Source organism: Bombina bombina, chromosome 6 (genome assembly GCF_027579735.1).
Source record: "Bombina bombina isolate aBomBom1 chromosome 6, aBomBom1.pri, whole genome shotgun sequence".
Classification (NCBI taxonomy): domain Eukaryota; kingdom Metazoa; phylum Chordata; class Amphibia; order Anura; family Bombinatoridae; genus Bombina; species Bombina bombina.
The window spans coordinates 148537763-148550771 of record NC_069504.1 but is presented as its reverse complement, the minus strand read 5'-3'; the positions used below and the strand labels follow the sequence as shown (position 1 = coordinate 148550771).

The 13009-nt window shown below is 40.1% G+C and overlaps 1 protein-coding gene across 1 annotated transcript in view; it reads left to right on the top strand.

Annotated features, from left to right (window-relative positions):
• Positions 1-9732, top strand: part of MLC1 (modulator of VRAC current 1) — a 188060-nt gene extending 178328 nt beyond the window's left edge. Inside the window, exon 11 of the mRNA XM_053716632.1 lies at positions 9496-9732. Within this exon, the coding sequence (XP_053572607.1) occupies positions 9496-9570 (75 nt within the window). The 3' untranslated portion in view covers positions 9571-9732. The remainder of the gene's footprint in view (positions 1-9495) is intronic.
• Positions 9733-13009: the final 3277 nt, after the last annotated feature.

Here is a 13009-nt window from a genome sequence, read left to right as displayed (position 1 = left end):
ACCCCTAAACCTAAGTCTAACCCTAACACCCCCTAACTTAAATATAATTAATATAAATAAAATTACTATAATTAACTAACGCCTAGATTTTTTTAACGCCTAGATAGTTTTGCGTTAACTGGGGTGTGGTGCTAATGAGCAGTTTATGCTCACCGCTCACAGACAGCGCTGGTATTACGGGTTTTTACAAACCTGGCTTTAACCGCAAAAAAAGTGAGCGTAGAGCAAAATTTTGCTCTACATCTCACCTCAATACCAGGGCTGCTTACGTTAGCGGTGAGCTGGTAAAACAAGCTCGTGCACGACTTCCCCGTAGGAATCAATGGGGGAGAGCCGGCTGAAAAAAAACCTAACACCTGCAAAAAAGCAGCATTTAGCTCCTAACGCAGCCCTAAACCTAAGTCTAACCCTAACCCCCCTAACTTAAATATAATTTAAATAAATCTAAATAAAATTACTACAATTAACTAAATAATTCATATTTAAAAGTAAATACTTACCTATAAAATAAACCCTAAGCTAGCTACAATATAACTAATAGTTACATTGTAGCTAGCTTAGGGTTTATTTTTATTTTACAGGCAACTTTATATTTATTTTAACTACGTACAATAGTTATTAAATAGTTATTAACTATTTAATAACAACGAAATAAAGAAATATATCCAGAACAAGAGTTTGAAAATCAGTTGTAGCTTTATTCCTTAAAATTGTATGATGACCACATACAGCAACACAGGGTTAGTGAAGACAAAACTTCTGACCGGTTTCGGTCGTATTGACCGTAATCATAGAATAACACCTGTTGGGAGGTGCACCCTTTTAAGTCTAACACTATATGTTGATTGGTTAAAAACAACAAGACTTCAGAATTTAACCCTATACATACCATAATAACATTCTGTGCTCTGCTTTGTTCAATTTCTAAAGTCATTGGCATCCCAAATATATATAATGTGTATATATGTTTATAATATTCGAGATTTGTTTTTATGTTAATTATTATTTGTATTATCTATCTTCATCTATTTGTTTACTCACTAAGTGTTAACTATCTACACAGAATGTTATTATGGTATGTATAGGGTTAAATTCTGAAGTCTTGTTGTTTTTAACCAATCAACATATAGTGTTAGACTTAAAAGGGTGCACCTCCCAACAGGTGTTATTCTATGATTACGGTCAATACGACCGAAACCGGTCAGAAGTTTTGTCTTCACTAACCCTGTGTTGCTGTATGTGGTCATCATACAATTTTAAGGAATAAAGCTACAACTGATTTTCAAACTCTTGTTCTGGATATATTTCTTTGTTTTATATTTTGTGAATTGTGGGGAATCCACTTCTCTTGCCCAGAACAAGAACTTTTCAAGTCTATGGGATACCAAGTAATAACCTCCTCCAGGACTTGCGCCCAGAATATTATTTGGCTGTGAACAGCGGTATTGTATCACCAACCCCCATTATACAAAGAGTGTCTTCAAGATACGAATATAAAACTTTTAAAAGGAAGAAGTTTTCAACAACGGGACCGCACCATCTGATTGGACACGGAGTCCCCCAGCTGATGGTGACGTCATCGAGGATATCACCTTGTGAATTGAATACAAGTTGCTTGACACGGAGAAGGACTGTACCATCTGATTGGCTACCAAGTCCCCAGCTGACGGTGACGTCACCAAGAGTAAGTGGATTGGCCAGGTCCTGAGCACGTGGTACGCCACACGGAGTGAGCACAGGAAGAAAGGCTTTCGCGGTCTGTGCAAGTATGCTACCTTAGGATACCGGCTTATTCCAACTACAGCTCGAAATTGATTGTAGATTCTTCACGTTTTCATCTTTGGTGGGTGAGTGAACATACCGCTAGTTTCTAAAAGCTAAGATTTTATTTAAGCGCACTGGTATTGCTGGTTTTGACTTCATATTCAGACTCACAGATTGCCGGCTACGGGTATAAATACGCAGAGCGGACCCCTGCATTATGGCTTCTATGAACTCTTGTGAGTTATGAACTATTCCAGCTACGTTAGTACCATTAGCAATACAATTATTTTGCTAAAATTCATACAGACACCACGTTCCTAAGACTGGTTCGCCAGTCTATTTGTTTATTTAATAACAACCTAGTTAAAATAAAGACAAATTTAGTAGGATTGAGCTTGCATTCTATTGGCTTATTGGAACAGCCAATAGAATGCAAGCTCAATCCTATTGGCTGATTGGATCAGCCAATAGGATTGAAGTTCTATCCTATTGGCTGATTGCATGAGCCAATAGGATTTTTTCTACCTTAACTCCGATTGGCTGATAGAATTCTATTAGCCAATCGGAATTGAAGGGACGCCATCTAGGATGACATCACTTAAAGGAACCTTCATTCATTCTTAGCCGTTGTCAGAAGAGGATGCTCAGCGTCGGATGTCTTGAAGATGGACCCGCTCCGCGCCCGATGGATGAAGATAGAAGATGCTGTCTGGATGAAGACTTCTGCCTGTCTGGAGGAGCACTTCACCCGACTTGGATGAAGACTTCTCCCGGTTTTGTTGAGGACTTCAGCCCGGTTGGATGAAGACTTCTCCCGGTAAGGTGATCTTCAAGAGGTTAGTGATAGGTTTTTTTAAGGGGGTATTGGGTGGGTTTTAGAGTAGGGTTGGTTGTGTGGGTGGTGGGTTTTAATGTTGGGGGGATTTGTACTTTTCTTTTACAGGTAAAAGAGCTGATTACTTTGGGGCAATGCCCTCCAAAAGGCCCTTTTAAGGGCTATTTATAATTTAGTGTAGGGTAGGGCTTTTTTTATTTTGAGGGGGCTTTTTTATTTTGTTAGGGGGATTAGATTAGGTGTAATTAGTTTAAAAATCTTGTAATTTGTTTATTATTTTCTGTAATTTTAGTGTTTGTTTTTGTACTTGTACTTTTACAGGTACTTTTGTTTTTATTTTAGCTAGGTGGTTATTAAATAGTTAATAACTATTTAATAACTATTGTACCTAGTTAAAATAAATACAAACTTGCCTGTAAAATAAAAAGCTAAATTTTGCTCAACGCTCACTTCTTGTCTGGGTTGTAAAAACCCGTAATACCAGCATTGTCTGTAAGTGAGCGGTGAGCATAAACTGCTCGTTAGCACCGCACAGCCTCTAACGCAAAACTCGTAATCTAGGTGAAAGTTTTTTCAAAAGTACCTAAAAGTGCTAAAACCTGCTAGTATAAGCTATATGGAGTATAATATATGTCCCCAGACAGGGCCGGCCTTTGGGCAAGCCGTACAGGCGACCGCCTCGGGCCCCGCGGACAGGGGGGTCCTGCAAAGTAGACAAAAAATATATTTTTAAAAAATATATATTTTTTTTAAATATATTTTTTTCGTGCCTTTTTTTGGTGCAATACATTTTTTTTGAGGGAGGGGGGCCACGGCCCATGAGACACACACTGTGGCAGCACGCCAGGTGACAGCAGCATTTGAATGATTGGAGGATGTAACTTTTATTCTCCAATCATTCGGTGCTGTCACTGAGGAGGAGGCGGAGCATAGCTGCCTGCTGCTTATCACGCTCACGAGGGCCTTCAGTGCGGCGTGCGCAGCAGAGTGAGCAGCTCGCAGACCGCTTGTAGCCAGGTGAGGAGCCCTGCTTTGGCCCAGGCCCCCAGACATTTTTATTATTCAAAGGCACTCTGGCAAGTGGGCTGGGGCATAATTTTATTGCATGGGGCTGGGGTATAATTTTATTGCAGGGGGACTGGGCTTAATTTTATTGCAGGGGGCTTCATTTTATTGTTGGGGGCAATTGAAGGGGGCCTGGGGCATAATTTTATTGCAGGGAGGATTAATTTTATTGTTGGGGGACTGGGGAAATCATTTTATTGTTTGGGCATCATATTTTTGTTGGGGGCATAATTTTATTGCAGGGGAGATGGGACATAATTTTATTGCTGGGGCATAATTTTTGTGCTGGGGGCATCATTTTTTTGCTGGGGGGCCTGGGGGCATATTTCTATTGCAGGGGGCATCATTTTATTGCAGGGGGCTTCATTTTATTGCAGTGGGGGAGGGGCTGGGGGCACTATTTTATCGCAATGGGGTTGGGGCATCATTTTATTGCAGGCCAGGGCTGGGGGCTTCATTTTATTGCTGGGTGCATCGTTTATTGCAGTGGTGCTGGGGGCATCATATTTTTGTTGGGGGCCTCATTTTATTGCAGGGGCTGGGGGCATCATTTTATTGCAGTGAGGCTGGTGGCATAATTTTATTGCAGTGGGCTGGGGGCATCATTTTATTGCAGTGGGCTGGGGCATCATTTTATTTCAGGGGGGACTGGGGGCTTAATTTTATTGCTGGGTGCATCCTTTATTGCAGTGGTGCTGGGGGCATCATATTTTTGTTGGGGGCCTCATTTTATTGCAGGGGCTGGGGGCATCATTTTATTGCCGGGGAGCTGGGGCATCATTTTTTTGCAGGAGGGCTGGGGGCATCATTTTATTGCAGGTGGACTGGGCATTATTTTATTGCTAGGGGCATCATTTATTGCAGTGGGGATGGGACATCATTTTATTGCAGGGGGACTGGGCATTATTTTATTGCAGGGGGGTTTCATTTTATTGCTGGGGGCTTCATTTTATTGCTGGGGGCATCATTTTATTGCAGGGAGACTGTGCATCATTTTATTGCTGAGGGCATCATTGCAGTGGGGCTGGGGTAATCATTTATTGTAGGGGGCTGGGGTCATCATTTTATTGCAGGGGCATCATCTTATTGCAGGGGAGCTGGGCATCATTTTATTGCAGGGGGGCTTCATTGTATTGCTGGTGGCATCATTTTATTGCAGTGGGGCTGGGGGCATCATTTTATTGCAGTGGGGCTGGGGGCTTCATTTTATTGCATGGGGCTGGGGTATAATTTTATTGCAGGGGAGATGGGACATAATTTTATTGCTGGGGCATCATTTTTTGTTGGGGGGCCTGGGGGCATATTTTTATTGCAGGGGGCATCATTTTATTGCAGGGGGGCTTCATTTTATTCCATTGGGGGGCTGGGGGCACTATTTTATTGCAATGGGGCTGGGGCTTCATTTTATTGCTGGGTGCATCATTTATTGCAGTGGGGATGGGGCATCATTTTATTACAGGGGGACTGGGCATTATTTTATTGCAGGGGGTTTCATTTTATTGCTGGGGGCTTCATTTTATTGCTGGGGGCATCAATTTATTGCTGTGGGGATGGGGATCATTTTATTGCAGGGGGACTGTGCATCATTTTATTGCTGGGGGCATCATTGCAGTGGGGCTGGGGTAATCATTTATTGCAGGGGGCTGGGGTCATCATTTTATTGCAGGGGCATCATCTTATTGCAGGGGAGCTGGGCATCATTTTATTGCAGGGGGCTTCATTGTATTGCTGGTGGCATCATTGTATTGCAGTGGGGCTGGGGGCATCATTTTATTGCAGTGGGGCTGGGGCATCATTTTATTGCAGGGGGACTGGAGGCTTCATTTTATTGCATGGGGCTGGGGTATAATTTTATTGCAGGAAGACTGGGCTTCATTTTATTGCAGGGGGCTTCATTTTATTGTTGGGGGCAATTGAAGGGGGGCTGGGGCATAATTTTATTGCAGGGGAGATTCATTTTATTGTTGGGGGCTGGGGAAATCATTTTATTGTTTGGGCATCATATTTTTGTTGGGGGCATAATTTTATTGCAGGGGAGATGGGACATAATTTTATTGCTGGGGCATCATTTTTATTTGCTGGGGGCCTCATTTTTATTTGCTGGGGGCCTGGGGGCATATTTTTATTGCAGGGGGCATCATTTTATTGCAGGGGGGCTTCATTTTATTGCAGTGGGGGAGGGGTTGGGGCACTATTTTATTTCAATGGGGCTGGGGCATCATTTTATTGCAGGGGGGCTGGGGACTTCATTTTATTGCTGGGTGCATCCTTTATTGCAGTGGTGCTGGGGGCATCATATTTTTGTTGGGGGCCTCATTTTATTGCAGGGGCTGGGGGCATAATTTTTTTGCTGGGGAGCTGGGGCATCATTTTTTTGCAGGGGGCTGGGGGCATCATTTTATTGCAGGTGGACTGGGCATTATTTTATTGCAGTGGGGATGGGGCATCATATTATTGCAGGGGGACTGGGCATTATTTTATTGCAGGGGGGTTTCATTTTATTGCTGGGGACTTCATTTTATTGCTGGGGGCATAATTATATTGCAGGGGGACTGTGCATCATTTTATTGCTGGGGGCATCATTGCAGTGGGGCTGGGGTAATCATTTAGTGCAGGGGAGCTGGGGGCATCATTTTATTGCAGGGGCATCATCTTATTGCAGGGGAGCTGGGCATCATTTTATTGCAGGGGGGCTGCATTGTATTGCTGGTGGCATCATTTTATTGCAGTGGGGCTGGTGGCATCATTTTGTTGCAGTGGGGCTGGGGGCATCATTTTATTGCAGGGGGGCTGGGGCATCATTTTATTGCAGGGGGACTGGGGGCTTCATTTTATTGCTGGGTGCATCATTTATTGCAGGGGTGCTGGGGCATCATTTTATTGCAGGGGGATTAATTTTATTGTTGGGGGGCTGGGGAAATCATTTTATTGTTGGGGGCATCATATTTTTGTTGGGGGCATAATTTTATTGCAGGGGAGATGGAACATAATTTTATTGCTGGGGACATCATTTTTTGCTGGGGGGGCTGGGGACATATTTTTATTGCAGGGGGCATCATTTTATTGCAGGGGGCTGAATTTTATTGCAGTGGGGGCTGGGGGCGCTATTTTATTGCAGGTGGCTGTGTGTGGGCTGTGTGTGTGGGGGGGGGTTTATGTGTGGTCTGTGTGGGGGGGTGTTTATGTGTGGTCTGTGTGGGGGGGTGTTTATGTGTGGTCTGTGTATGTGTGGGCTGTGTGTATGTGTGTGGGCTGTGTGTGTATGTGTGGGCTGTGTTTGTGGGGTGTGTACACCTGTGTTCCTGTGTATGTGTGTGGGCTGTGTGTGTGTGGGCTGTGCACACCTGTGTTCCTGTGTATGTGTCTGAGTGTGTGGATGTATGTGTATATAAATATCTCTGTGTATTATATCTGTGTGTTTGTGTGGTACAGTGCATTGCCCCATTTCTTAAGTATTTTTTGTTCTGGGTAGAGGCCCTGGGCTGTCTGTCTGCCTAGGGACCTGCACTTGCTAGGGCCGGCCCTGGCGTCTCTAATGTTCTTGTTATAATAAGAAAACACGTAAAAATAAGCCCAGTTCAACTCAAATGTTCCTAATTGTCAGCATAATTCTTCATTATATACATAAACAGTTCTTCCAATACTACAAATGGTATATTGCAATATATACAATGTTATAGTGCTCCACATTAGTGAATTTATGTTTTTTTTTATATATAAAATGTTGTGCATTACCTTAAATGATTTCTTTTTTTTTTCATTATAAAAGCTGTGGGGCGGAGATTGGGCGGGGATGGGGGCGGAGATTGGGCGGGGATGGGGCGGAGAGAAAGGGGGCCCCATTTTGTCATCCTGCCTTGGGCCCCACAATGGCTAGGGCCGGCCCTGTCCCCAGACTATGTGAGTCATGTGTACCTGTTCATACTAATAGCCTGTGGGTTTGTAAGGTGCAGTTACTTACCGATCAGCACCCCCGTCCACTGGGCTTACCTCAGCCCAGCAGACAAGCCCACCCTAAGCAGTGCAAGCACGATGCAAAGGATCTGAATTAGTTACAGTATCTACAACATAGGGGATTGGTGAACAATTTCATCTGGGAGGGCTGTGGATCGACAGGGAGCAGCTTACTGTAGACCAGGGGATTGGTAGACAAGTCAACATGTCAGCTGTGAGGTCTGCAATATTTCTTACGGAGAAAAGACCTTTCACTGTAGATTGTGCACTTCACTCTCGCCTCACTCCTCATTGAGAAGGCAAAAGAAAATGACTGAGGATCATGGGAAGTGGGAGGGATTTAAAGCTTTGGTGTTGGGGGGCTTTTGCCTCTTCCTACTGGTCATGAGGGGAATATTCCCACATGTGAGGGCTCATGGATTCTCACCATCGGATAAAAGAAAAAAAATAATAAGAGTTTTCCAATTCTAAAAACTGGAAGAGCACATGGCAGGTCTAACAATCTTTCCCTGTCATATATTGTATATGCCCCTAAATGGCTTCAGCAGAGATTATGTGCTAAGGACCTGCAAAATGATGGATATTGTGCTAGCATTATGACCATAGCTAACCTTGTGCTGATTGACTCCACAAAATAAGGCAACTAGGGGTGGTGTTAAAAAAACAATTGTAGCCTAGAGGTGATAAAGACAATGTTTACTAGATCAGGACGGTCTGTAGGTAACAAAAGTAAATGTTCTCTGATCTGATCTTTCAGATATCTATTAGTGTGGCCTATAAATTGTTTCAAACATAGTTTACATGTAATCAAAAAAATAAAAAGTTTGCAATTGCTTGTTAAATGTCTCTTAATGGTGATATTGTTACCAGTAGTAGGGGAAAGAAAACTAGTACCTTTTTGTACACATTCACAGCTTTTACATGGAAATGTTTTACATCTGAAGAAAAAAAATGGATTTAGGACTTAAACACATGAATCTGGTTTCTTAGTAAAATCTTTTTTTTAAAAATCACCTATGGTTTTTGCTTTCCAGGATATACAACACACTCCCGGTCTGTAATTAAAAGAACCAATAATGGGATCTTTTTCTAAGATGGATAGACACCTTCTCACTATATTGCACACATTTATTTGGGGTTGAGGAGGGAAGATAGGTTTTTGAGAGGGATCAGATAGAGATCAGGGGTTGGAGGTGTCAGGTGGGAGGTAATTTGTCGCAACTACCAATATTATCAAAATACAACTCAGATAATTTGAATTCCATTTTTCGGAACCTACCTAAGTGTAGCAAACCATGTTGTGTTCACTGATCTGAAATATCTCATTTGAGGATAAATTACATTTCTTTTTCTGGCCCCCATTCATAGGCATCAGATAAATTCTCCTTGTCACTGATTTTAAAAGTGTAACTGTTGCCATGCAATTTTCTTTCGATCCACATTGATAACAGTTTTTTCTTATCTGCTGAGTGTGTGTTATGTTAAAACAAGGAAGGCAGCAGCATACATTTTCACCAAGTTTATTATGGCACAAAAGCCCACAACGTTTCGGGGTATTACCCCTTAATCATGTGGATCATACCCCGAAACGTTGTGGGCTTTTGTGCCATAATAAACTTGGTGAAAATTTATGCTGCTGCCTTCCTTGTTTGAATCTATTTGGGGGTTTGCAGGAACCGTGGCAGCGTGCAGCAGGTATATATGTGTGCTGGACTCTCTTTGACGGTGTGTTATGTTAAGTCAGTGTATAAGATTTGCCTGTACATGTGTTTTTACAAACTATTAGTATGACACAAGAAATACTATATTATATTATAAATAAAATAATACATTTTACATCTGCTCCTTAATTTCACTTTCTCTTTTTTCCCCCCTAGGTTTCCAGTAATACATTGAGAGATTTTGACAAAGATAAAGCATGGAAAACTGTAATGGTGCAAATGGCCCAATAACATAATTTCTGTTCTGTTCCAAATATTATGAAAGTGGATTGTTAAGCTTTTTACGGCTTACAGATAGAGAGGGTGCCAAGGGCTAAAGGTATCAGACACCAATGTAGTGTAAAAAATATATTTAATAAAAATCAATATACAATCATAAAATCAGTACAAAATAGGGAGGTAAATAAGAATAAAAGTGGGATCTTTAATTTAAGCAAAAAAGTACTAACTCAAGAACAAGAAAAACTACTAAACTTAGGTCTTTCATTTGCACCCACAGTAAGGATGAGCAAGTTCAACACCCATATTCACATCAAAAAATTCGTTAGGAACATAACACTCAAAAGATTCTTTATGAAAAGCCCATTAGAAAAACAGAGTACCACACATAATACTGAGACAAATAAATTCCAACACACCAATTTGAAAGCGAAATCTAAGTTTTATCCAACATATGCTAAGGGGAACTACATTGACACATTTGAAAAAATAGTACTCAATGAAGTAAAGAAATGCCAATTACCCAAAATAAGACAACAAAATATAAACAAAAAAGAAAGAGAGGAATTAAATAGATTACAAAAAGATCTTGAAATAACTATAAAACCGGCGGACAAGGGTGGTGGGGTTGTTGTAATGGATACAGATAAATATTTGGTAGAAGCATACCGTCTCTTGGAGGATAAGAAAACTTATAAGAAATTACCCCTGAATCCAACTTTGAAGTTTACGAACATTTTAAACAAAATTTTAATTGATGGAAGAAAAAAAGGGGTACTAAATGAAAAAGAACTTAATTATTTAACTCCCAAATACTCAAAGACACCAATTTTTTATTTTCTACCCAAGGTCCACAAATGCCTCACAAACCCACCAGGCAGGCCGATTATATCCGGCATTAATTCCATCTCAGCCAACCTCTCCCAGTATGTTGACAGATTCTTACAGCCCCATGTGTCCAAACTCAAATCACATCTCAAAGACTCAACTCAGGTACTGAATACTTTGAATTCCCTTAAATGGGAAAAAGACATGTTAATAGCTACATGTGACGTATCGTCTCTGTAAACTGTGATAAATCACTCTCAAGGACTACAGGCGGTAAAATATTATTTAGATAAAGATGATAATATGGAACCACAACAAAAAGATTTTATTCTTGCCAGTATCAAATATATTTTAGAACATAATTTCTTTTCCTTTAACCATCAATTTTATATACAAGTGGAAGGGACCGCCATGGGTACGAGGTTCGCACCGAGTTATGCCAATCTCTTCATGGGTTTTTGGGAAGAGAATTTTTTCAATGATGGCTCTCTCGGTGCGAACCTCGTACTATACAAACGGTACATAGACGATCTTTTGATCGTTTGGAGAGGTCCAGAGAAAGACCTAATTGAGCTTTTTAAAAGAATGAATATAAATAATTATGGTCTTAAGTTCACTAGTCACTTTAGCAGAGAGCAAGTCAACTTTCTGGATCTTGAAATTATGGTAATCAATAGCAAGATAGAGACTAAAACGCACTTTAAAGAAGTAGAGTGCAATAATTTGATACACGCAGAAAGCTGCCACCTAAAAATATGGAAGGATAACATCCCATATGGATAGACCTTACGTATTAAGAAAAATTGCTCTAGAGTAGAGGATTTTGAGAACCAGGTTACAATCCTACCAGAAAAATTCCACAGTAGAGGCTATGAAGCTAATAACATAAATAAGGCTATTGACAAAGCTAGAAAAACAAATAGAGAAAATCTTTTGGACTATAAAATTAAAACTAAAGATACTACTGATAGAATCAAAGTCCCTTTTATTACTGATTACAATGCTGATCATTCCCTTATTAAAAAGATAATAAGAAAAAATTGGTATTTGCTAAAAGAAGACAATATAATTGGTGCACAGTTAGAAGACAAACCCACATTTATTTTTAAGAAAGCTAGAAACTTTAGAACAATGCTAGCCCCAAGTGAACTTAAGATAAGCTCAACAATTAACTCTCAGGTAGATATGATGGGTAAAAAACCCACTGGTTTCTTCCCTTGCTATACATGCAAGTCATGTAAACATAGTTAAAAAATGAAGGCTCTTAAGATTAACAATTCCAAAAATATTCTCACCATAAAAGAAGTCATAAGATGCACACACAAAAATATTATTTACGTATTGAAATGCTCGTGCAACCTTTTTTATTTTGGTGAAACCACTCGATGTCTTAAAGACAGGATAAGGGAGCACTTGTTAAGCATAGAAAAAGGGAGGGATGACACTTCACTATACAAGCACTTTAAAGACACTCATCATGGTAATACCAAAGAATTAAATTATTGGGGGGTACAAAAAATTAAAGGACACTGGAGGGGGGGGTAACACAGAGAAAACACTATTAATTAAAGAAGCGGAATTAATTTATAAGTATAACACTTTATACCCACAAGGACTTAACTCTGAACTAGATCTTTCACCTTTTTTATTTGAATGAAGCACACCTAGATTTAAAATTAACCCCCACTTAATATATATATATATATATATATATATATATATTTTAATCCCTTTCTTTCTTTCTTTTTCTTTATCTTTCTTTTTTTCTTTTTCTTTTATTATTTTTTATTATTTTCACAACTCTTCACACTAATCTATGGGTAGCACTGGCATCCAAAAAATAAAAAATCATATACCTTTCCTTTTTTAGACTAAGCTCACATATCTTTTAACCCCTTAATGACCACAATGTACCCTGTATGTCACTGGTCGTTAAGGGTTTTTTCAGGACATAATAGCACAAGTCTAGCAAGAACACACTATTAATGCACTCCCTCCAGCAGGCTTTGTGGAATAGAGCAGTCTCAATGCTGGTGGCAAGACCGCGCTATAAATCAATCAAGTCCCAAAAAAAGGCCAGCGACATACAGGGTACGTCGCTGGTCCTTAAGGGGTTAAAATGAAGCATATGTAGATATTTTATCTATATATATATATGTTATAATTATATTAGGTCCCATATGTCTTCTATCAGAGATGTGTATCATATCCTTAAGATGTGTGTATACATCTGATAGACCAACTTCATTTGCATCTTATTTTGACATGTTAGAATTTTAATATACAATGTTTTACAATAGGAAAGCATGTGGAGAACATACCACAAAGGGATTATGTGAATTTGTACATATATGTACCAGAGGGTTTTATTGGATTATCAACATGTTTGCAATTTGGGATACATGAACCTGAAACAGAAGAATAAGTATATACCGCCTTAAACTCTCCTGTGAATAGAAAACACCAATTAGACACACAGCCAATCACACACCTTCTGAACATTTAAAAAGGCCTTTGCTGCAAGTCACAATTATCTTGATAAAGCCCACAGGTGGGTGAAACGCGTCGATTACCTTGTGACTTTGTAGCAGTGTACCAGGAGTGGTTAAATGTCACCCTATTT